Source organism: Lynx rufus, unplaced genomic scaffold (genome assembly GCF_022079265.1).
Source record: "Lynx rufus isolate CCGP_SWC_20201006 ecotype Redwood Valley unplaced genomic scaffold, mLynRuf1.p SCAF_52, whole genome shotgun sequence".
NCBI lineage: Eukaryota > Metazoa > Chordata > Mammalia > Carnivora > Felidae > Lynx > Lynx rufus.
Genome location: NW_025814870.1, coordinates 772922 through 796744, shown reverse-complemented (window position 1 = coordinate 796744; position 23823 = coordinate 772922). Strand labels below are relative to the sequence as shown.

General features: G+C 41.8%; 3 protein-coding genes across 4 annotated transcripts in view; all 3 read left to right on the top strand.

Moving 5' to 3' along the window:
• Nucleotides 1–10374, top strand: part of TMLHE (trimethyllysine hydroxylase, epsilon) — an 80614-nt gene extending 70240 nt beyond the window's left edge. For both annotated transcript variants that reach the window (XM_047100731.1, XM_047100730.1), the window contains 2 exons: nucleotides 7516–7654; nucleotides 8052–10374. In XM_047100731.1, the coding sequence (XP_046956687.1) occupies nucleotides 7516–7654; nucleotides 8052–8183 (271 nt within the window). In that variant the 3' untranslated portion in view covers nucleotides 8184–10374. The remainder of the gene's footprint in view (nucleotides 1–7515; nucleotides 7655–8051) is intronic.
• A 10217-nt stretch (nucleotides 10375–20591) lies between these two features.
• Nucleotides 20592–21227, top strand: LOC124527614 (histone H2A-Bbd type 2/3-like). The gene has a single exon (XM_047100711.1). The coding sequence runs from the start codon at nucleotides 20886–20888 to the stop codon at nucleotides 21225–21227; it is 342 nt and encodes a 113-aa protein (XP_046956667.1). The 5' UTR covers nucleotides 20592–20885.
• A 669-nt stretch (nucleotides 21228–21896) lies between these two features.
• On the top strand, nucleotides 21897–23393 carry F8A3 (coagulation factor VIII associated 3). Its single transcript, XM_047100737.1, has one exon. It carries the CDS (start codon nucleotides 21898–21900, stop codon nucleotides 23026–23028), a length of 1131 nt encoding a protein of 376 aa, XP_046956693.1. The 5' UTR covers nucleotide 21897; the 3' UTR covers nucleotides 23029–23393.
• The last annotated feature ends 430 nt before the right edge of the window (nucleotides 23394–23823 follow it).

Here is a 23823-nt window from a genome sequence, read left to right as displayed (position 1 = left end):
AGCTTCCTTTGGTTCCCCCTGCCCTTGGGATACAAAAAAAGCAATTAGAAAAACCTTTTTTTTAATCTAGTTTCTTTTAACAAGCATACCAAAGCACATCTATAATCTAGTTTCCTTTTTATATCTTGAAAGTATGATAAGACAGAGGAATTCACCCTAAAAGAAAGAACAGGAAGAAGCAATGGCCATGGATTTAATCAATACAGATATAAGTAAGATGTCTGAACTAGAATATAAAACAATAATTATAAGGATACTAGCTGGACTTGAAAAAAGCATAGAAGACACTAGAGAATCACTTACTGAAGAGATAAAAGAACCAAAAACTAGTCAGTCCAAAGTTAAAAATGCTATAACCAAGATGCAAACCCAGATGTATGCCAAGACAACAAGTGTGGACAAAGCAGAGGAATGTATGCATGATATAGAAGATAAAATTATGGAAAATAATGAAACTGAAAAGAAGAGGGAATAAAAGGTATTGGATCACAAATTTAGACTTAGGGAATTCAGCAACTCCTTAAAGTATAATAACAGTCATATAATGGGAGTCCCAGAAGATGAAGAGAGAGGAAAAAGAGCAGAAGGATTATTTGAGTAAATTATAGCTGAAAACTTACCTAACCTGGGGAAGGGAACAGAAGACATCGAAATACAAGAAGCACAGAGGATTTCTGTTAAATTCAACAAAAGCCAGCCATCACCAAGACATGTCATAGTCAAATTCACAAAATACACAAAGAAGTGTGAAAGCAGCAAGGGGAAAAAAGTCCTTAAACTATGAGGGAAGACAGATCAGGTTCACAGCAGACCTGTCCACAGAAATGTGGCAGGCCAGAAGGGAGTGGCAGGATATATTCAATGTGCTGAATGGGAAAAATATGCAGTCAGGAATACTTTATCCAGGAAGGCTGTCATTCAGAATAGAAGGAAAGATAGTTTCTCAGGAAAACAAAAACTAAAGGAGTTCATGACCACTAGACCAGCCCTACAAGAAATATTATAGGAGCCTCTTTGAGTGGGGAAAAAAGGACCAAAAGCAACAAAGACTAGAAAGGAACAGAGAACATCACCAGAAATACCCAACTTTACAGGTAACACAAAGGCACTAAATTACTATCTTTCAGTAATCACTCTGAGTATAAATAGACTAAATGCTCCAATCAAAAGATATAGGGTGTCAGAAAGGATTAAAAAAGATCCATCTATATGCTGCCTACACGAGACTCATTTTAGACCTAAAGACACCTGCAGATTGAAAATGAAGGGATGGAGAGCCATCTATCTTGCTAATGGATGTCAAAGAAAGCCAGAATAGCCATAACTTTTTTCAGAAAAAAACTGTATTTTAAACCAAAGACTGTCACAAGATATGAAGAAGGGCATTACATCATAATTAAGGCACCTATCCTTCAAGAGATCTAACAATTGTAAATATTTATGCCTCAAACTTGAAAGAACCCAAATATATAAATCAATGAATAACAAACATAAAAAAACTCACTGATAATAATACAATACTAGTAGGGGACTTTAACACCCCACTTACATCAATGGACAGATCATCTAAGAAAATCAACAAGGAAACAATGGCTTTGAAAGACATATTCAATCGGATGGACTTAACAGATATATTCAGAACATTTCATCCTAAAGCAGCAGAATACACGTTCTTTTCTAGTGCACATGGAACATTCACCGGAATAGACCACATACTGGGTCACAAATCAGCCCTCAACAAGTACCAAAAAAGACTGAGATCATACCATGCATATTTTAGGACCACAATTGTATGAAACTTGAAGTCAATCACAAGAAAAAAAATTGGAAAGATTGCAAATACATGGAGGTTAAAGAACATCCTACTAAAGAATAAATGGGTGATGGGCATTAGGAGGGCACTTGTTGGGATGAGCACTGGGTGTATTATGGAAGTGATGAATCACTGGGTTCTACTCCTGAAACCAATACTGCACTGTATGTTAACTAACTTGAATTTAAATTCAAAAAAGAGAATGAATGGGTTAATCAGGAAATTAAAGAAGAAATTTTAAAAAGTACATGGAAGCAAATGAAAATGAAAACACAACAGTCCAAAACTTTTGGGATGCAGCAAAGGCCATCCTAAGAAGGAAGTATGTTGCAATACAAGCCTACCTTAAGGAGCAAGAAAAATCTCGAGTATACAACCTAACTTTATGCCTAAAGCATCTAGAAAAGGAACACCAAATAAAGCCTAAAACCATCAGAAGAAGGTAAATAATAAAGATTGGAACAGAAATAAATGATATGGAAACAAACAAGCAAACAAAAAACAGAACAGATCAACAAAACTAAAAGCTGGTTCTTCAAAAGAATTAATAAAATGGATAAACCCCTAACCAGGTTTATCAAAAATAAAAGAGAACAGTTTCAAAAAATAAAATCATGAATGGAAGAGGAGAGATCACAATCAACACCACAGAAATACAGAGTTATAAGATAATATTATGAAAAATTATATGCCAACGAACTGGGCTATCTGGAAGAAATGGACAAATTCCTAGAAACATACAAACTACTGAAATTAAAACAGGAAGAAATAGATAATTTGAACAGACCCATAACCAGCAAAGAAACTGAATCAGTAATCAAAAATCTCCCAAAAAGCCACCCTGGAAAACAGTGTGGAGGTTCCTCAAAAAATTAAAAATAGACCTACCTTATGACCCAGCAATAGCACTGCTAGGAATTTACCCAAGGGATACAGGAGTGCTGATGCATAGGGGCACTTGTACCCCAATGTTTATAGCAGCACTTTCAACAACAGCCAAATTTTGGAAAGAGCCTAAATGTCCATCAACTGACAAATGTATAAAGAAGTTGTGGTTTATATATACAATGGAATACTACTTGGCAATGAGAAACAATGAAATCTGGCCATTTGCAGCAAGGTGGATGGAACTGGAGGGTATTATGCTAAGTGAAATAAGTCAGGCAGAGAAAGGCAGATACCATATGTTTTCACTCATATGTGGATCCTGAGAAACTTAGCAGAAGATGATGGGGAAGGGGAAGGGGGAAAAAGTTATAGAGAGGGAAGGAGGCACACCATAAGAGACTCTTAAATACTGAGAACAAACTGAGGGTTGATGGGTGTGGGGGAGAGGGGAAAGTGGGTGATGGGCATTGAGGGGGGCGCCTGTTGGGATAAGCACTGGGTGTTGTATGGTAACCAATTTGACAATAAATTTTACATATATATATATATTATATTATATATAATTATATATATTTATAATTTTTTATAAAATTATATAAATTTTATTTTAAAAATTTTGTAAAATTATAATTTTATATTATATATAATTTTATATATTTTTATAATTTTTATAAAATTATATAAATGTTATTAAAAAATTTATAATTTTATATATATATAAATCTCCCAAAAAACAAAAGTCCAGGGCCAGATAGCTTCACAGGTGAATTCTATCAAATATTTAAAGAAGAGTTAAGGGGGGCCTGGGTGACTCATTCAGTTAAGCGTCCAACTTCGGCTCAGATCATGATCTTGCACTTTGTGGGTTCATGTCCCACGTTGGGCTCTGTGCTGACAGCTCAGAGCCTGGAGCCTGCTTTGGATTCTGTGTCTCCCTCTCTCTCTGCCTCTCCCTGCTCTCTCTCTCTCTCTCTCTCTCTCTCTCTCTCTCTCAAAAATAAAATAAACATTAAAATTTTTTTTTAAAAAATAAAGAATTAATACCTATTCTTTTCAACCTGGTCCAAAAAAAAATGGATGGAAAAACTTCCAAACTCATTCTACAAGGCCAGCATTACCTTGATTCCAAAGCCAAAGACCCCACTAAAAAGGAGAATTATAGGCCAATATCCTTGATAAACATGGATGCAAAAATTCTCAACAAGATACTAGCAAATTGAATCCAACAGTATATTAAAAGACTTCTTCACCACGACCAAGTGGGATTTATTCCTGGGCTGCAGGAGTGGTTAAATATTTGTAAAGCAATCAATGTGATATACCACATTAATGAAAGAAAGGATAAGAACCATATGATCCTCTCAATAGATACAGAAAAATCCTTTGACAAAATACAGCATCCATTATTGATAAAAACCCGCAACAAAGTAGGTTGAGAGGGAACATAACTCAACATCATAAAGGCCATATATGAAATACTCACAGATAGTATCATCCTCAATGGGGAAGAACTAATTAAACTTTTCCTCTATGGTCATGAAGAAGACAGCGATATCCACTCTTACCATTACTATTTAATATAGTACTGGAAGTCTTAGCCTCAGCAATCAGACAACAATCTTTCATGCTTTATTGGTTTCCTTTCATGATACACTTGTATTCCTTTCTCTTTATTCTTTGCATATTTATTACTGGTTTTTGATTTGTGGTTATGATTTTGTTGTATATAACATTTTCTGCATATTGAAGTCTATATTAAGTTGATGGCCATCTATGTTTGAACCAATTCTTTACCCCTCTTTTCCCCATGTTTTGGATATATGGTGTCATATTTTACATTCTTTTATGAATCCCTTGACTGATTTTTAGAGAAATACTTATTTTTAATGCTTTTGTTTTTTACTTTCGTACTCTCACTTTTGGTCTTTCCTTTCTGTTCAAAAAGCCCCTTTTAATGTTTCTTGTAGGGCTGATTTAGTGGTCATGAACCCCTTTTGTTTTTGTCTATCTGGGAAACTTTCTCTCTCCTTCTATTCTGAATGACAGCCTTGCTGGATAGAGTATTCTTGGCTGCAGATTTCTTCCTTTTCACACTTTGAATATATCGTTCCACTCCCTCTTTCCTGCAAAGTTTCTCCTGAAAAATCAGCTGATAGTCTTATGGAGTTTCTTTTGTATTTAACTGTCTTTTTTCTCTTGCTGCTTTAAAATTTCTTTATCACTCTTTTTTTTGCCATTTTAATTACTATGTATCTTGGTGTGGACTTCCTTGAGTTGATTTGGAGGGGGAAGGGGTCTCTGTGCCTCTGAATGAATTCTACTTTTCTGCCTTTGAGTTTGCTGATATTTTCTTCCACTTTATCTAGTCTGCTCTATTAACTTTGTAAATTCAGTTATTGTATTTTTCAGCGTGTATTTGTGTTTGTTACTTTTTAACATTTTCTATCTCTTTGTTAAAATTCTCACTTTGTCATGCATTGGTCCCCTGACCTTGGTGAGCATCTTTTGGCCATTTTTAAAAACCCTTTGTCAAATATACCATTTATCTCCATTTTATTAAGGTCTGTTTCTGGAGTTTTACCTTGTTCTTTTGCTAGAACATATTCTTCTGTTTCTTCATTTTTTTTCACTCTGTGTTGGTTCCTGCATATTAGATAAAACAGCCACCTCTCCCACTCTTGACAGAGTGGTCTTGTGTAGGAGATGGATCTCATAAATCAGCTCAGCCTTAGCTCTTGGTTGTTTCTCAAACTTATATGATTGTCTAAGCCACTTTTTTTTGTTCTTAGTGCCTCCCAGTAGTTGATGGCGTGTCAAGACCTGTCAGTCTCCCAAAAGGGAGGATCTCAGTCAGCACCTAGATGCAAACTAATTAGAAGCCAGACTCTTGGTTAGCAGCTTTTAAAGTATACAAGTAGATTTCTTTCTAGGCAGGACCAGGATCTGAGCATATCTGTATGCTCCCTTGCACTAAGCCTTGGGTAGACAGCCAATTAAGAAACTTTTAACTCTTCAGTCCTCAGAGAGAAGCTTGGAATTGAGTTCCCTCCTAATTACTGCACCAGGGGTGGGGTTTATAGTAAGATTGTGTCTCAGCATCTTCCACCCATTTTGATGTTTTTTTTTTTTCATTTGCCCAATGTTTAGGAGTCACTCAGCTAGTTTCTGGATTTCTTTCATAGGAAGTTTCGCCATGTGTAGCTATAGATTTGGTATGTGCATGGGGGGAGGTGAGTTTGGGAGTTTCCTATGTTGCCATCAAGGATCAGCACCACCAGCACTATTTGTAAAGTGCCAAACTGGAAACTACTCAAATATCGATCAACAGTAGAATGTATGAATAAATTATGGTATAGTCACAAAATAAAATTCTATACAGCATGAAGGATAAATGATCTACTTCTCTATAACACAACAATGATAAATCTCCCAAATATATTAAATGAAATAAGCCAGACACAGCAGAGTACATTCTGTAGTATTTTTTGTTATATAAAGTTTATAAACAAGCAAAACTAATCTTTGGTGACAGAAGTCATGATGGTAGTTATCCTTGAGTTAGGGGAGAGACAAGATGGGAAAGAGGGACAAGGGAGTGTTCTGGGATATGGGTAATGATCTGTTTATTGAGTTGGATGCTAGGGGAAGGAATGTGTTCACATCATGAAAATTCATCAGGCTTATGATTTATGTACTTTCATGTATATGTACTATACTTCAGTAAAAGGTTAATTTGACTTAAGTAAAAAAAAAAAAGACAGAAAAAAATCCAATATTTTTAGCAAAGGCTTTTCAGTGGCTTCCCATAGTACTCAGAATAAAACCCAAAGTCCTTACCATGGCCTAAAAGGTTATACATGATCTGGCCTATGGCCATCTCCTCCACATTATTCCTTCCTATTATTCCCCTTGCTTACTTAGCTCCAGCCACATGACCCTCTTGCTGTTCTGCAAACATAATAAAACTCCTTTCCATCCTAATGCTTTTTACTTGCTATTCCTCTTTCCTGGAACACTCTTCCCTCAGCATGTCACATTGTTGGTTTCTTATCATACAGGTACCAGCTTAAATATCACTTCTTCAAAAAAGTCCTCACTTAACACTCCATCTGAAATAGACTTCCCAATCACTTTTTATTACATTACGGTATTTTTTCTTTATAGCATCTGTAACTATCTATGTATTTATTACTTGTTCTTCATTTGTCTTTCTTAATAGAATGCAAACTCCCCAAAGGCTGGGGTCACATCTGCTATGTTCATCATTGTGTCTTTAACACCTGACATCGCCTAGCACATAGGAGCTGCTCATATAAATGTTAGAGTTACATGAATGAATTAATGAAGATCCCTGGGTAAACTGTCCACTAAGCTATAGCTTGGCTTTTCCCCCCAAAGGGAAACACTTAGAAGTTCTAAGTCATTCTGTTAAAAATAAAGCCATGTTAGTATCACCTCTCTTGCCCACCTCAGCTTGATGAATAGAAAGCTCAGATATTTCCCCAGTGCTTCTGTAAAATTTGGCCAAGAGAATGTACTTTAGATAAAACATCATATCCTAAGAAGAGAAACCATCTAGAACTTACTTCTATCTCCTACCCCCAGATTCTCCAAAGAAAAAATATATATATGGTCAATAGGCAGTGGAGCTCCTCTCTACAGTCCTATATTCCTAAGAAAACGTTGACTTATTCTCACCTTATCTAGGACAAGTAATGAATATAGAAAAGGCCTTATATAGAATTGTTCAATAAGCAAAAGGTGTCTTTAACATGTGTTTGAGGATATCTTTTCTTCTTGTGATTTCATCTTAGATACAACAACTATGACAGAGCTGTCATCAATACTGTGCCTTATGATGTTGTCCATCGTTGGTATACAGCACACCGGACTCTGACAGTAGAGTTGAGGAGACCTGAGAATGAGTTTTGGGTCAAACTAAAGCCTGGCAGGGTGGGTGCCAAACTCTAAAGATGTCAAATAATTTTGATTTAAAGATGTCAAATAATTTTGATTTAAAGATGTCAAATAACAATAAAATGAAGCCAGTGTAGATACTCAATAGATACTCAAGTATTCTTGAGTAAAAGAATACTCAAGAAACAAGTTTGTCAAGTGCAGGACCTATTACCTACTGTAACTTATCTTTGTAACTTCCACCCAGCCTGCTGCAGGGCCATGCACATCCTAAGTTCCAAATGTTTGTTTAATCTCAAAAAGAAAAATATGTCATCAAATGTAATCAGAGAACAACCTAAAGCTTTTTTTAAGTGATCTCTTCTGATTTAGAGTTCCTTTGGTCTGCCCTTGTTCTGATGGTGTTTTATTCTCTGTTTTTGCCCATTCACAGGTTCTATTTATAGACAACTGGCGTGTCCTACATGGCAGGGAATCCTTCACTGGCTATCGCCAACTCTGTGGCTGCTATTTAACAAGGGATGATGTATTAAACACTGCTCGTCTCTTGGGGCTTCAGGCTTAAAATTGACAGCATTAGGATTATGAACACACCCGACACCCTGCCTACCAGAATTTCATATCAGCAGAATAATATTGTGTCAATATCTACTTCAAATTGTCTCTTTATCTCATCACACAAAACAGAAGTTGCAACTAGATCAGTTAGAAAGGAAAGCATTTTAGGAATACCAAAGCCTTTATAAAGCAGGATAAAGCAAATGTTCGGTCTTAGGACACGTTAACACTATTAAAAGTCATTGAGGACCCCAAAAAGTTCTTGGATGTGGATTATATCTATTGATACTAACTGTATTAGATATTAAGACTGAGAAATGTTTAAAATTCAAGAACACAAAATCACACATCCCTCTCAGTATCAGAGAGATGACATCATCACACATCAGGTAGCCTTTGGAAAAGCCTCTGTACATTTATGAGATAATGGGAGTTAAAAAGGCAAATATCACCTTAGTGTTATCATAAAAATAGTTTTTAAACTACAGGCCCACTAAAAGGGTCTCAAGGATCCTTACAGGTGTTTTCAGACCACTCTTTAAGAACCAGTGAGCTGGAGGATACCTTAGGACAGTCCTTTACATAGACCTGTGGATTAAAGAGTTTAACTGAAACCCTACATTTATACCTACAGTGTCCTATAACTACAGATACTACAGAAATTGCTTCATAACACAAGCTCTGTGATAAGGGAGTAACTAAATACAAACACGTGTTTGTATCTTACAAGAAGAGTTATCTCCATCCACGTCATCTCTTGAGGAGTTAAACTATGAAGTCACAATAGCTCCTGTGGAACAAAACCATCAGTTCAATAATTGTGTGAGGGATAATTACAGAAAGTTTTTAGAGACTTCTGAGGTTCCATATGATAATGCATATATACACACATACGCCACAAGAGAGTACAGAGGGTTAGTCTGTAAGACTGTTCAGTGAACTCATCATGATAGATAATGTGCTTCCAAAGAATTGGACATCACTATCCAAACTTGCATTTTTTCTTTTGACGGAATTTAGGATGCAATCTGTTTTCTCCATTTCTGCTGATCTTTTTTTTCTTCTCTTAAAATATTACACGTTTTAATTGCTAAGATTTGACAGGGTTAAGTTTAATACCTTGTTTCTTTTATTTTTTTAATGGCTTCCTTTACATATGGGTAGAGAGACAGAGAGATGGGTATGAGGCTTATTTTCCCCTAGGTTTCATTGAAAGTGAAGCTGTACAATAACTTCATTGACCACTATAGAATGATGAAAGAGAATTCAGGCTACTATGTGCACAAGAGGAAAAAAAGCATTATTAGTGAGGATAGAAGTCACAAATCAAAACCAATATTCTGATAGAGAGTAGAGTCTAATCTAATATTCACAAAGAGTCCCTAGTTCACATTTAGTAATTTATGCATTATCTTATTGACTCATCCAGTGTCCTAAAGTATGTTCTCAAAATATTTCTCCATTTTATTTGTAGTATATAGGAATCTTTAAGGGTCTTCATGAAATTTGTCATCCTTAGGTCAAAAGATTGATAATTAAGTCTAGGTTTTAAAGAATATACCCGTTAGCAATCAGAGCAGAAGTAACACTTTAACATGCAGTCTATTCTCCCTACTGTTATATACTCCTGAAATATGTCACCATTAGTATTCATCAGGATATTTACCTTTTTTGAAGTCTTGCTTAACTTAGCCTTGAAAATTATATTTTAACTACAGTCAGCATTGATTTATAACAAGCAAATCACATATTCAGGGCTCTGGAGAGACAGGGATACAGCTCAGTCTTTCTCACTAAAGGATTTCCTTTACCTTCTGTCTCACCTAGGACCTTGATTCATTAATTATTTCACCCTCACTTGCCTAAATTTTCAATCCATACTTTTCTACAATGTACTCTTTTCACAGGAAGAAAGAAGGAAGGTAATCATTTGAGTATTGCCCATGGTGCATTGAAAACTTTCTTTGTGAGATGTTTCTTTTTTACATCTCTTTCTTGTGTCCCTGAATATGTAAGCATGGAGTCTCTGTCTACCAAGCTCAGTGTGAAGTTACTTTTACCTTTTGCTAAGGTGGGATGGGATCCGTGGGTCAGGAGCACTGCGCCTATCATAGTGTTCCATAGCACCTAACATAATCACTACATAATACAAATTTGTTGGAATAAGAATAAATTAATAAATCATTTTCAAATAAATTCACCAGAAATTACCATGTTCTCAGTAAATATGTCCTTTTGTGTTTGGCAGTTAACCAGCACTTTTGTTTACCTTCATCTAGAGTAACAAACTATTAAGGAGGGTTCAGGACTGAGGGGTTTCCTGGGCTTCAGAACTTAGTGTTAAAACTGGGAAAGTACCACACAAACCAGGACTATTGTTCTTTCTACCCTTTTGCTGCTAGCTATGTCTTTTTCTTAGGTTCATCACTGGTTCCCATTTCTGTATGAGTGCTCTGTGCCCTCACAACCTGTGTAGTCCTTGATGAAAAGGAAAAAAGATGGATAAACTATGGTGTGTTATGGTGGTTCCCAAAATAGACCAGCAGCATCAGCATCATTTGAGCACTTGTTAGAAATGAAAATTCTCAGCCCTCACCCTGGACTTACTAAATCAAAAACTGTGGGGGTAGAATCCAGCAGTTTGCGTTTTGGAAAGCCCTCTGGGGCATTCTGGTGCCCATCAAAGTTTGAGAATCACTGAAGGGAAGAGCCTTGTTGTTGAGTTCTAGGCTCTATTTTAGCTATAGTTTGCTTTTCAGTTTTCTCTTCTTCACTTTATTTTTTTACTTTATTTATTTATTTTTAGAGAGGACAGGGGAGAGGGAGAAAGAGAGAATCCAAAGCAGGCTCCAACCCAGCACAGAGCCCAACACAGGGCTTGAGCCCACAAACCGTGAGATCATGGACATGAGCCAAAACCAAGAGCTGGATACTCAACTGACTGAGCCACCTGGACACCCCCTTTTCTTCACTTTAAAATGGAGGGAGGCCTTGGACTAGGCAACATCTAAAGGCTCTGTCACTCTGTAATTTTGTTTGACCTCTCATAGCTTAAGTTTTCTCATATGAGTAGAGTAAGGAAAATACCTACCTCACAGGTTTTTCTAACAAATTTGTAATTATTAAATAAGATGTTTACAGCATATAATGATTACTAATAATAATAGCTAACTCTTTCATAGTGCTTTCCGTGTGCCAGACACTGTTATAACTGCTTTTAATCCCCATAGCAACCTATTTTATAAATGAATAAATAGAGGCAATGAGAGATTAAGTGGTTTACCCAAGATCACATGGCTAAATAAGTGTCAGAGGTTGTTAGAACCTCAAAAATCTGGCCACAGAAACTGCTTTTAATTCATGAAAGTGGATGATGGGCATTGAGGAGGGCACCCGTTGGGATGAGCACTGGGTGTTGCATGGAAACCAATTTGACAATAAATTATATTTAATATAAAAAATAAATAAAAGTGAGTTTTAAAAAGCAAAAAAAAATAATATTCCATATTCCAAAATAAATATTAATTACTTCTCCCTTGTGCATATTTACAGTCTAGCTGATCATTCATAGATAGTAATCATCATCTTCATTATTAAATTCCTTCCAACAGAATCTTAAGAGAACCATAAGAATATCTAGATGTTTTACAAATAGTTTGTAAACATCCAACCCCCCCCCACTTTTTAAAAAGAAGTGTTTTTCACATTCTCTAATTTTACTTCTTCCAAAGGTAGAAGGTTGATGATAGAAGGAAATCAATCCATTCAGTACTTTTTCCTTCTTTCTACACTGTGCAAAATATGTCAGTTGTTAGGTCAAAACCATTTTACAGGAAATATTCCCATCACTGCCCCAGGAAACTCTAGGGCATATTGAAGATCTACTCACAGGGCCAGCTGGTGGCTTAGTTGTAAAGTTGGGCCATGTCTGTGCCCTCACCTCCTTAAGCCTACAGCTCACCACAGCCAAAGACCCTGGCAGATATGGTAGTAGTTTATTTTTTGGTTCTCTTTCGTTGTTGTCAGATTTACATTCAGGGGTTGGTGGGTTTGTGGGTAGTTCTATCCTACTCCTTGGCTTTAAGCAGTGAGTCTGGCTTTTGTCCTCCATCTTGCTCAGAGCACTTCTGGACCAGAATATAAAGTATTAGCTTGATTAGTGGAATCCAAGCTTCCTTCCTGGAAGGCATCTTTAACAATTGTGAAAATCATCTTAAGCCATGTTGGTGGCTTAAGTTAGGTAAGCCATGTTAGTTTCATAGTGGTGTTCTAACCTACTTTTTTATAGGTAGATAAACATAGTAATTTATCCTATGCACAAGTGAAGATCACAAGGGTCAATGCTATGGTGAACCTGTGAAGTCAGTGAAGGTTTTTCTCTGCTAGCCCCACCTTTCTCCATGGTTGATCCTTTGTCCCATTGATGATGGCCACTCCATCCAATTCAGGTATTCAGTATCTTCTCAGCTTCTGCTTTCTAGATCCCTCTATGATGCCTTGACTGAGGCAGAGTAGTGTCATAGGAAGAGCATGGACTTGAACCAAACTGGGTTTGAATTCTATCTTTGCCTCTGACTAACCTGGTAAATTTGGGGAAGCCACTTTCCTTCCTTGAGCCTCTGTTTCTTCATCTGCAAAGTGGGGCTAAAAATGTCATCTACTTAATAAAGCTGTGATGAATGAAATGAGGTCATGTGTATAAAGTGAGTACCATAGTGAGCAGTACACAATAAATAGTACTTAGTAATTGTTTATCATCATCACCAATATCATTTGAGCAAAAAACAGAACTGAAAAATGCAATAAATGAGATTCAAAACAGACTTGATGCAATGAACACAAGATGGAAGAAGCAGAGGAATTAAGAAGTGATATAAGAGATAAAATAATGGAACATGATGAATCTGAACAAAAGAGAGAATTATGGAACATGAGAATAGATTTAGGAAACTCAGAGACTCAACCAAGCATAGTAACATTCATATTATAGGAGTCCCAGAAGAAGAATAGAGAGAAAATGGAGCAGAACATTTATTTGAGGAAATAATAGCTGAAACCCTCCCTAATCTGGGGAAAGAAACAGACATCCAGATCCAGGAGGCACAGAGAATTCCTATCAAAATCAACAAAAGCAGACCAACATCAAGACATATTGTAATTAAATTTGCAAAATATAGCAATAAAGAAAAATCCTAAAGGCAGCAAGACAAAATAATTCCTTAACTTACAAGGAAAAACCCATAAGACTAGCTGGAGATTTCACAATGAAACTCAGCAAGCCAGGAAGGACTTAACATGATACATTCAACGTGCTGAATGGGAAAAATCCACAGCCAAGAAACTCTATCAAGTGAGGCTATCTTACAGAATAGGAGAGATTAACACTTTCCCAGACAAACAAAAACTAAAAGAGATCATGAACACTCAACCAGCCCTGCAAAAAGGAGATTCTCTGAACGCAAAGGAGAAACCAAAAGTGACAAAGACAAGGAAAGATCAGAGAAAATCTCCAGAAACAATGGCAAAACATGTAATAAAATGGCACTAAGTACATATCTATCAAAATTACTCTGAATGTAAATGCCCCAATCAAAAGACATAGGGTGTCAGAATGGATTAAAAAAAAATAAGACCCATCGAAATGCTGCCTACAAGAGATAAATTTTAGACCTAAAGACATCTGCAGATTGAAATTAGGGGATGGAGAAACATATATCATACAAATGGCTTTCTTTTGAAAGCCAGAGTAGCAATACTTAGATAAATTACACTTTAAACCAAGACTGTAACAGAGATGAAGGGGGCACTATATCACAATAAAGGGGACAATCCAACAAGAAGACCTAATAATTGTAAATATTTATACACCCAATTTGGAAGGTCCCAAACATACAAAACAATTAATAACAAACATAAATAAACTCATTGATAATAATACAATAATAGTAGGAGACTTTAACACCCCACTTACATCAATGGACAGATCATCTAAGCAGAAAATCAACAAGAAAACAATGACTTTGAATGACACACTGGACAAGATGGACTTAACATATATTCAGAACATTCCATCCTAAAACAGCAGAATACACATTCTTTTCAAGTGCACATGGGACACTTGCCAAAATACATCACACACTAGGTCACAAATCAGACCTCAAAAACTACAAAAAGATTGAGATAATACCATGCATATTTTTCTGACCAAAATGCTGTGAAACTTGAATTCAACCACAAGAAAATAAAATGGAAAGACCACAAATACATGGAGGTTAAATAATATAGTACTAAAGAATGAATGGGTCAACCAGGAAATCAAAGAAATTAAAAAAATACATGGAAACGAATGAAAAAACATAACAATCCAAAACCTTAAGGATGCAGCAAAAGCAGTCCCAAGATGGGAAGTGTATAACAATATTGGCCTACCTTAAAAAGCAAGAAAAGGGGCGCCTGGGTGGCGCAGTCGGTTAAGCGTCCGACTTCAGCCAGGTCACGATCTCGCGGTCCATGAGTTCGAGCCCCGCGTCAGGCTCTGGGCTGATGGCTCAGAGCCTGGAGCCTGTTTCCGATTCTGTGTCTCCCTCTCTCTCTGCCCCTCCCCCATTCATGCTCTGTCTCTCTCTGTCCCAAAAATAAATAAACGTTGAAAAAAAAAAAAAAGCAAGAAAAATTTCAAATAAACAATGTAACCTTATACCTAAAGGAGCTAGAAAAAGAACAACAAATGAAGCCTAAAGCCAGCAGAAGGGAAATAATAAAGATTAGAGAAGAAATAAAGGATATAGAAAATAAAAAAGCACTAGAACAGATCAATGAGGCCAGGAGCTGGTTCCTTGAAAAAAAATAATGAAATTGGTAACCCCCTAGCCATACTTATTGAAAAGGAAAGTGAAAGGACCCAAAATAAATAAAATCACAAATGAGAGAGAAGAAATAACAACCAACACCACAGAAATACAATTATAAGAATATATCATGAAAATGTATGCCAACAACTTGGAGAACCTGGAAAAAATGGATTAATTCCTGGAAACATATAAACAACCAAAACTGAAACAGGAAGAATTAGAAAACTTGAACAGACTGGTAACCAGAAAAGAAATTCAATCAGTAATAAATCTCCCAAAAAACAAAAGTCCAGGGCCAGATAGCTTCACAGGTGAATTCTACCAAATATTTAAAGAAGAGTTAATACCTATTCTTCTCAAACCATTCTAGAGAATAGAAATGGAAGGGAAACTTCCAAATTAATTCTAGGAGGCCAGAATTACCCTGATACCCAAACCAAAGACTCCACTAAAAAAGAAAACTACAGGCCCATTTCCCAGATGAACATAGATGCAAAAATCCTACTAGCAAACCAAATCCAAGAATACATTTTAAAAGATCATTCACCACAATCAACTGGGATTTGCTTAGGAGGCAAGGTTGGTCCAGTATTTGCAAATCAATCAATGTGATACATCACATCAATAACAGAAAGGATAAGAACCATATGATCGTTCCAGTGAATGTAGAAAAGGCATTTGACAAAGTACGACATCCATTCATGATAGAAGCTGTCAAGAAAGTAGGTCTGGAGGGAACGTACCTCAAAATAATAAAGTCCAAATATGAAAAACCCACAGGTAATATCATCCTCAATGGAGAAAACCTGAGAGCTTTTTCTCTATGTTCAGGGACAAGACAGGAATGTTGGCTCCTCCAATGTTATTTAATATAGTTCTAGAAGTCCTAGCCACAACAATCAAACAACAGAAAGAAATAAAAGGCACCCAAAATGCAGGGAGGAAGTCAAACTTTTACTCTTTGCAGATGCCATGGTACTCTACATAGAAAACCCAAAAGATTCCACCAAAAAAGTTGCTAGAACTGCTGATACATGAATTCGGTAAAGTCAAAGGATATAAAATCAACACACAGAAATCTGTTGCAGTTCATAATGAACTCTCTCTCTTTCTGAGAAAGAGAACTCAAGGAATCAATCCCATTCACAAATTAACCAAAAACCATAAGATACCTAGGAATAAACCTAACCAAAGGGGTGAAAGATCTGTACTCTGAAAATTATAGAAAGTTTATGAAAGGAATTGAAGAAGACACAAAGAAATGCAAAACACTCCATGCTCATTGATTGGAAGAAAAAATATTGGTAAAATGTCAATACTACCCAAAGCAATCTACACATTCAGTGCAATCCCTATCAAAATACTAAAAGCACTTTTCACAGAGCTAGAACAAACAATCCTAAAACATGTATGGAACCACAAAAGACCCCGAATAATCAATGCAACCTTTTAAAAGAAAAGAAAAGCTGGAGGCACCATAATTCCTGACTTCAAGTAATATTACAAAACTGTAGTAATCAAGACAATGTGGTACTGTGACAAAAATAGACACATAGATCAATAGAAGACATTAGAAACCCCAGAAGTCAACCCACCACTCTATAGTCAATTAATCTTTGACAAAGCAAGAAAGAATATCCAAGGGAAAAAGACAATCTCTTCAACAGTGTTGGGTAAACTGGACAGCAACATGCAAAAGAATGAAACTGGACCACTTTCTTACACCATACACAAAAATAAATTCAAATGGTTTAACAACCTAAATATGAGACAGGAAACCATCAAAATCTGAGAGGAGAACACTGGCAATAACTACTTTTATTGGCCATAGTAACTTCTTTTTTTTTTTAAGTTTATTCATTTATTTTAAAAGAGGGAGAGAACATGATGAGAAGAGGGGCAGAGAGAAAGGGAGAGAGAGAGAGACTCCTAAGCAGGCCCCATGCTGCCAGCATGGAACCCACCGTGGGGCTCAAACTCACGAACCACAAGATCATGACCTGAGCCAAAACCAAAGACCGAACGCTTAACTGACTGAGCCACCCAGGTGCCCCTGGCCATAGCAACTTCTTACTAGATATGTTTCCTGAGGCAAGGGAAACAAAAGCAAAAATAAACTACTGGGACCTCATCAAAATAAAATCTTCTGCACAGTGAAGGACACCATCAACAAAACTAAAAGCAAGTGTTCAGAATAGGAGAAGATACTTGCAAACGACATACCTGATATAGGGTTAGTATCCAAAATCTATAAAGAAGTTATAAATCTCAATACCCAAAAAGCAAATCATCCAATTAAAAAATTGGCAGAAAACATGAATAGATGTTTTTCCAAAGAAGACATACAGATGGCTACATGAAAAAAGGATCAACATTACTCATCATCAGGGAAATACAAATCAAACTACAATGAGAGATCAACTCACACCTCTCAGAAAGGCTAAAATTAACAACAGAAGTAACATCAGGTGTTGGAGAGGATGCAGAGAAAGGGAAAGCCTCTTGCACTGTTGATGGGGGTAACAGAGAGGCCACTCTAGAAAACATTGTGGAGGATCCTCAAAAAATAAAAGTAGAACTACCCTACATCCCACAATTGCACTACTACGTATTTACCCAAAGAATACAAAAATACTGATTTCAAGGGATACATGCACCCTGATATTTATAGCAGCATTCTTTGCAATAGCCAAGTTATGGAAAGAGCCCAAATGTCCATCGACTGGTGAATGGATTATGAAGATGGGGTTTGCAAATAAATAGAATGGAACATTACTGAGCCATAAAAAAGAATGAAATCTTGCCATTTGCAATGACATGGAAGGAGCTAGAGAATAATATCCTAAGCAAAATTAGTCAGAGAAAGATAAATACCATATGATTTCGCTTTTATGTGGAATTTAAGAAAAAAAATAGGGGCACCTGGGTGGCTCAGTCGGTTGAGCATCCGACTTCAGCTCAGGTCATGGTCTCGTGGCCCATAAGTTTGAGCCCTGCATCGGGCTCTGTGCTGACAGCTCAGAGCCTGGAGCCTGTTTCGGATTCTGTGTCTCCCTCTCTCTCTGACCTTCCCCCATTCATGCTCAATCTCTCTCTGTCTCAAAAATAAATAAACGTTTAAAAAAAAGAAAAAATAAACAAGCATAGAATGGGAAAAGAGAGGGAAACCAAGAAACAAATTCTTAACTAAGGAGAATACACTGATGGTTACCAGAGGGAAGATGGGTGGGGGGATGGGTTAAATAGGTGATGGGGATTAAGGAGTGCACAAGTGATGAGCACCAGATGTTTTATGGAAGTGTTGAATCTCTATATTGCACACCTGAAACTAATTATACACCATATGTTAACTGACATTTAAATAAAAACTTACCAAAAAGCGAAAGGAATCCCTTTTACAATATCATCGAAAATAATAAAATACTGGGGAATAAATTTAACAATAGATGTGCAAGATTATATTTGCTAAAAGGAAAACATTGCTGAAAGAAATTAAAGAGGGCCTAAATCAATGAAAAGCCATTCTGTTTTAGTGATATGAATACTTAATATTGTTAAGATGGCCATAATCTCGAAGGCAATATATAGATTCAATGCAGTCTCTATCAAAATTTCAATGATCGGGGAGTCTGGGTGGTTTAGTTGGTTAGGTGGCAAACCTCAGCTCAGGTCAGGATTTCACAGTTTGTGGGTTTGAGCCCTGCATCAGGCTCTGTGCTGACAGTTCGGAACCTGGACCCTGCTTCAGAGTCTGTGTCTCCCTCTCTCTCGGCTGCTACCCCACTTGAACTCTGTCTATCACTCTCAAAAGTAAATAAACATTTAAAACGTTTAAAAAACCTTTTCAGTGACCTTTTGCAGACGTGAAAGCCAATCCTAAATTTATATGGAAATGCAAGGGACAGAGACAGCCAAAACAATCCGGAAAAGAAGAACAAAGCTGTGCGATCCACACGTGCCACTTTCAAAACTTACTTCAAAACTACAGCAATCGTAAACTGTGGTACTGGCATAGGGGTAGACATGTAGGTCAATGTTTTTGAATTTACAGTGAGAAATAAACCCATAGATTTATGAATAGTTGATATTCAACAAGGGGGCCCAGACCGTTCAATGGAGGAATGAGCAATCTCTTCAACAAACGGTGCTGGGAAAACTGAATGTTGACAGAAAAAAGAATGAACGTGGGCTCCAGTTTCACACCACGTGTGAAAATGAATTCCAAAACGGATCACAAACCCAAACGTAAGCGATGAAACTATGAAACTCTTGGAATAAAACATAGATATAAATCCCCCTGGCTTTAACTACACAACAGTTCCTTACATATGGCAGCAAAAGCGCGGCCACAAAAGAAGGGGGGTGGTGGAAAGAGGATAAGTTGTACACCATCCAAACCAAAAACTTTTGTGCATGAAAGGACTCTGTCTAGAAGGTGAAAGGACAAAACGCACAGGATGGGAGAAGCATTTGCAAATCACACATGGGATAAGGGTGTATTTTCCAGAATGCATAAAGAACACCTACAAGTCAACAATGAAAGCACGAACGAACAACCCAGTTAAAAAATGGGAAAGGACTGGGACAGACGTTCCTCCAAAGTGGATGTGCAAATGGCCAAGAGGCACATGAAAAGACGCTCAACATCATGCGCCAACAGGGCGATGCAAATCACAACCGCCATGAGGCACCACTTCGCAGCCAGTAGGCTGGCTCTTCTAGGCACAAGAGAGCAAAACAAAGGCAAAAAGACGAGTTCGGGCGAGGGTGCGCAAGGACCGGGGCTCACACACTGCTGCTGGGAACGCAAAGCTGCTGTGGGAATCCGCTGGGCGGCTCCTCAGTAAGTTACCGGCAGAATTAGCACCCGACCCCTCAATCGCAGTCCCAGTGCAATTTCCTACCCTAGGGAATCAGAAACAGGTGCTCAAACAGAACCCTGTGCAGGAAATGTTCGGCGCAGCGCTGTTCACATCTGCCGCAAGGTGGGAATGGCGGAGCTGCCTGTCAACCCATGAACTGGGATAGGCCGCCACGCACGGTGTGGCCCTGCGGTGGAATATTACTCAGCCGTGAAAAGGCTTGAAGCGCTGACTCACGCTCCCACGCGGACGAACGAACCCTAGTGACAACGCTGCGCTACGGGAAAGCAACCAGGCACAGAAAGCCGCCTATTCGCCCAGCGATCCCGCGTGCAGAAAGAAGTGTCCGGGACAGGCGAACCCCTATGGGCAGCAAGCCGACTAGCGGTTGCCTGGGGGCTCCCGAGGACGGGGGTGGGGGGGAGGGGGGTGCGGTGAGGACTGGCTGCCTGACACGTACAGGGGTTTCTTTGAGGGGTGCTGCCACGGTTTGGAACTAGACGGTCGTGGTGGTCGCCCGACCCCTCTAGTGTACACTCGGGGCCGCTGGCTCCTACACGGGTGTTGGGTGTGCACAATGCGCCCGCCCAGCCAAAAGCCAGCGTTCCTTCAAACAGGGGTTCCAGGGAGCAGGCTCCCGCCCAGCACTGTTTCTCTGCAGCGGGGGCCCATGGGAAAGCAGTGACTTCACCGGATGTACGTGTCCCAAAACGCGCACCCGACCAATGATGGGGTGGGTCTGTGATCTCTAGGATATAGAGTAGCGGCTTTGGAACCCTGCCGGTCGGAAACTTCGGGCCAACTGGCTTTTTACACCGCTTCCCGCCACATCGCACCATATCCAGCCCTATCCCACCGCATCCAGCCACACCCGACCGCATCCAGCCACATCCGACCGCATCCAGCCCTGTCCGACCGCATCCAGCCGCACCCGACCGCTTCCCGCAGCGCACGCCAGACCGAGGCCCGTCCGAGAAAGCGCAGCCGAGGCCCAGCATGCCTATGAGGAGGAGCCGTCGAGGGTCGTCCAGTGGCCAGAGCCGGGTCCGCTCCCGCACTGCCCGAGCCGGGTTGACGTTCTCCGTGAGCCACGTGGAGCGCCTCCTGCGGGAGGGCCGCTACTCGCAGCGCCTGGGCGCGTCCGCCCCGATCTTCCTAGCGGCCGTCATCCAGTCCCTGACGGCCAAGGTCCTGGAGCTGGCCGGCATCGAGGCCCGGAACAGAGGCAGGAGGCTCATCACCCCGGATGTCGTGGACATGGTGGTCCACAGCCGCCCGCTGTTCAGCGCCTTCTTCCAGTCCACCATCATCTCCCAGGCGGTCCCGGGCTGGAACTAGCTGTCCCACGCGACGTGGGGCCCGGCGGGCGCCAGGCCTACTCACGGCCGGGGTGGGCCCCGGCCGGCCTGGTGCCTCAGGCAGTCGCTGAAAGCCAATAAAGTGTTTGGAGAAACCCGTGTGAGCGCTTCTGTCGCTGGTGTGTGGGGCGTGGTCGTGGGACGTCCCTCGTCGGGGGTGGGGGCGTGGGGCGGGGGTCGTGGTCGGGGAAGACCCAGCAGAGCAGCTTGTCTCGGGGATCATGCAGGCGGTGGCCCTGGGCGGGAGAGGCTGGCTCGGGTGGAGGCTTTGACGGGAGGGGTGACGAGTGACCGGGGCGGGGGGACCTGGCGAGCGAGAACCCTGCCAGGTTGGAATTGGGGTCACGCGGGACGGCGAGCTGGGTTTCGGGCCGGTTCGGTTGCAGATTCTGGGAGACGCCTTCGGCCACGCGGGTAAACAGGCCGTCACCCAGCCCCAGGGGGCACCTGGCCAGGCCCCGCCCCAGGGTCCACGATTTGCACACACGACCCGCGCGGGGCGAGGCCTCTCCTGCGGGCCCCGTCGCTTGCGTATCACCGGGGCAACGGGGCGCCTGGCTGCCCGAGCGCGGACGCAGGGCACGTCGCCGCCGGGCGCCCGCACGTCCGGCCGTCCGCGTCCGCGTCTGCGTCTGCGTGTGGCGGCGAACATGGCGGCGTCCGCGCCCGGCCTGGGCGGCGCTGCGGGCCCGGGCCCCGAGGCCGGGGACTTCTTGGCGCGGTACCGCCAGGTGTCGAGCAAGCTGAAGAAGCGGTTCCTGCGGAAGCCCAACGTGGCGGAGGCGGGCGAGCAGTTCGGGCAGCTGGGCCGGGAGCTGCGCGCCCAGGAGTGCCTGCCCTACGCGGCCTGGTGCCAGCTGGCGGTGGCGCGCTGCCAGCAGGCGCTCTTCCACGGGCCTGGGGAGGCGCTGGCGCTCACCGAGGCCGCCCGCCTCTTCCTGCGGCAGGAGCGCGACGCGCGCCAGCGACTCGCCTGCCCGGCGGCCTACGGGGAGCCGCTGCAGGCCGCCGCCAACGCCCTGGGCGCCGCCGTGCGCCTGCACCTCGAGCTGGGCCAGCCGGCCGCCGCCGCCGCCCTCTGCCTGGAGCTGGCCGCCGCCCTGCGCGACCTGGGCCAGCCGGCCGCCGCCGCCGGCCACTTCCAGCGCGCCGCCCACCTGCAGCTCCCGCAGCTGCCCCTGGCCGCGCTGCAGGCGCTTGGCGACGCCGCCTCCTGCCAGCTGCTGGCGCGCGACTACAACGGCGCCCTGGCGGTCTTCACGCGCATGCAGCGCCTGGCGCGGGAGCACGGCAGCCACCCGGTGCCGCCGCCGCCGCCGCCGCCGCCGCCCCCGCCGCCGCCTCCGGGGCCACAGGTCGGGCCCGGCGCGGCCCCGGCCCTGCCCGCCGCGCTGCTCCCTGCGAACGGCGGCCCTGCGCCCGCGCCCTCTCCCGCCACGCTGGGCGCCTTCTCCGACGTGCTGGTCCGCTGCGAGGTGTCCCGCGTGCTGCTGCTGCTGCTGCTGCAACCGCCGCCCGCCAAGCTCCTGCCGGAGCACGCCCACACTCTGGAGAAGTACTCCTGGGAGGCTTTCGACGGCCACGGGCAGGAGAGCGGCGGCCAGCTTCCTGACGAGCTGTTCCTGCTGCTGCAGTCCTTGGTCATGGCCACCCACGAAAAGGACACGGAAGCCGTCAAGTCGCTGCAAGTGGAGATGTGGCCACTGTTGAGTGCCGAGCAGAACCACCTCCTTCACCTGGTTCTGCAGGAAACCGTCTCCCCCTCGGGACAGGGCATCTGAGGACTCACGTGAACGAAGGCACTCGTTGCTTGCTACCAAACGTCGTGCGTCTCCCTTGGCGTTTCGGGGGGGGAATACAAGTCGTGGATGCCGGCAAAGTTCTACCTTGGTTTCTCGTACTCCTCTGGCCACTGTAGCAATATAGTTCACTGGGAGGTACCTGTGTCCCAAAGACTGACTTCCATAACGGAGGGAGGGAAAAACAACCAGGACAACGTGATAGAATCAGAGTGGAAGACAGGGCTCTCTTCCCCAAGGCTGCAACATAAGAATGAGAACCCTCTTGCGGCGCCTGGGGTGGCTCAGTCCGGAGTCTGATTTCAGCTCAGGTCATGATCTCGCTGTTAGTGAGTCCGAGACCTCCCCCCACCACCTTGGGGCCCTGCGCTGACAGCTGGGAGCCTGCTTGGGATTCTCTGTCTCCCTCTCTGCCCCTCCCCTGCTGCACCCATGCTCTCTGTCTCAATAGAAGTAAAAAGAACCCCGTTTATCCCTTACTTCTTCCACCCAACTCCCCCTACATCTTTGTGGCAGAGGATTTCATGTTTCACAGTTCTGCCTAAATACTTAAGCTATAGGATTTTTTTTTTATCGTGATCTCATTTCTTAGCGTATATTGATGTCTATCTGTGGGATCACCCAAGTAGTTTCATCTGCCCCATGCATATTTGTGGGAATCATTTGATTAGTACATTGTTGTTGCTCCAGCCCTAAATCCACAATAAAGCCATCCTGATGCCCCTAACCTGTGGTTTAGCTTTACTTCATCTATAACATGGGAATAGCTTCTGTGCC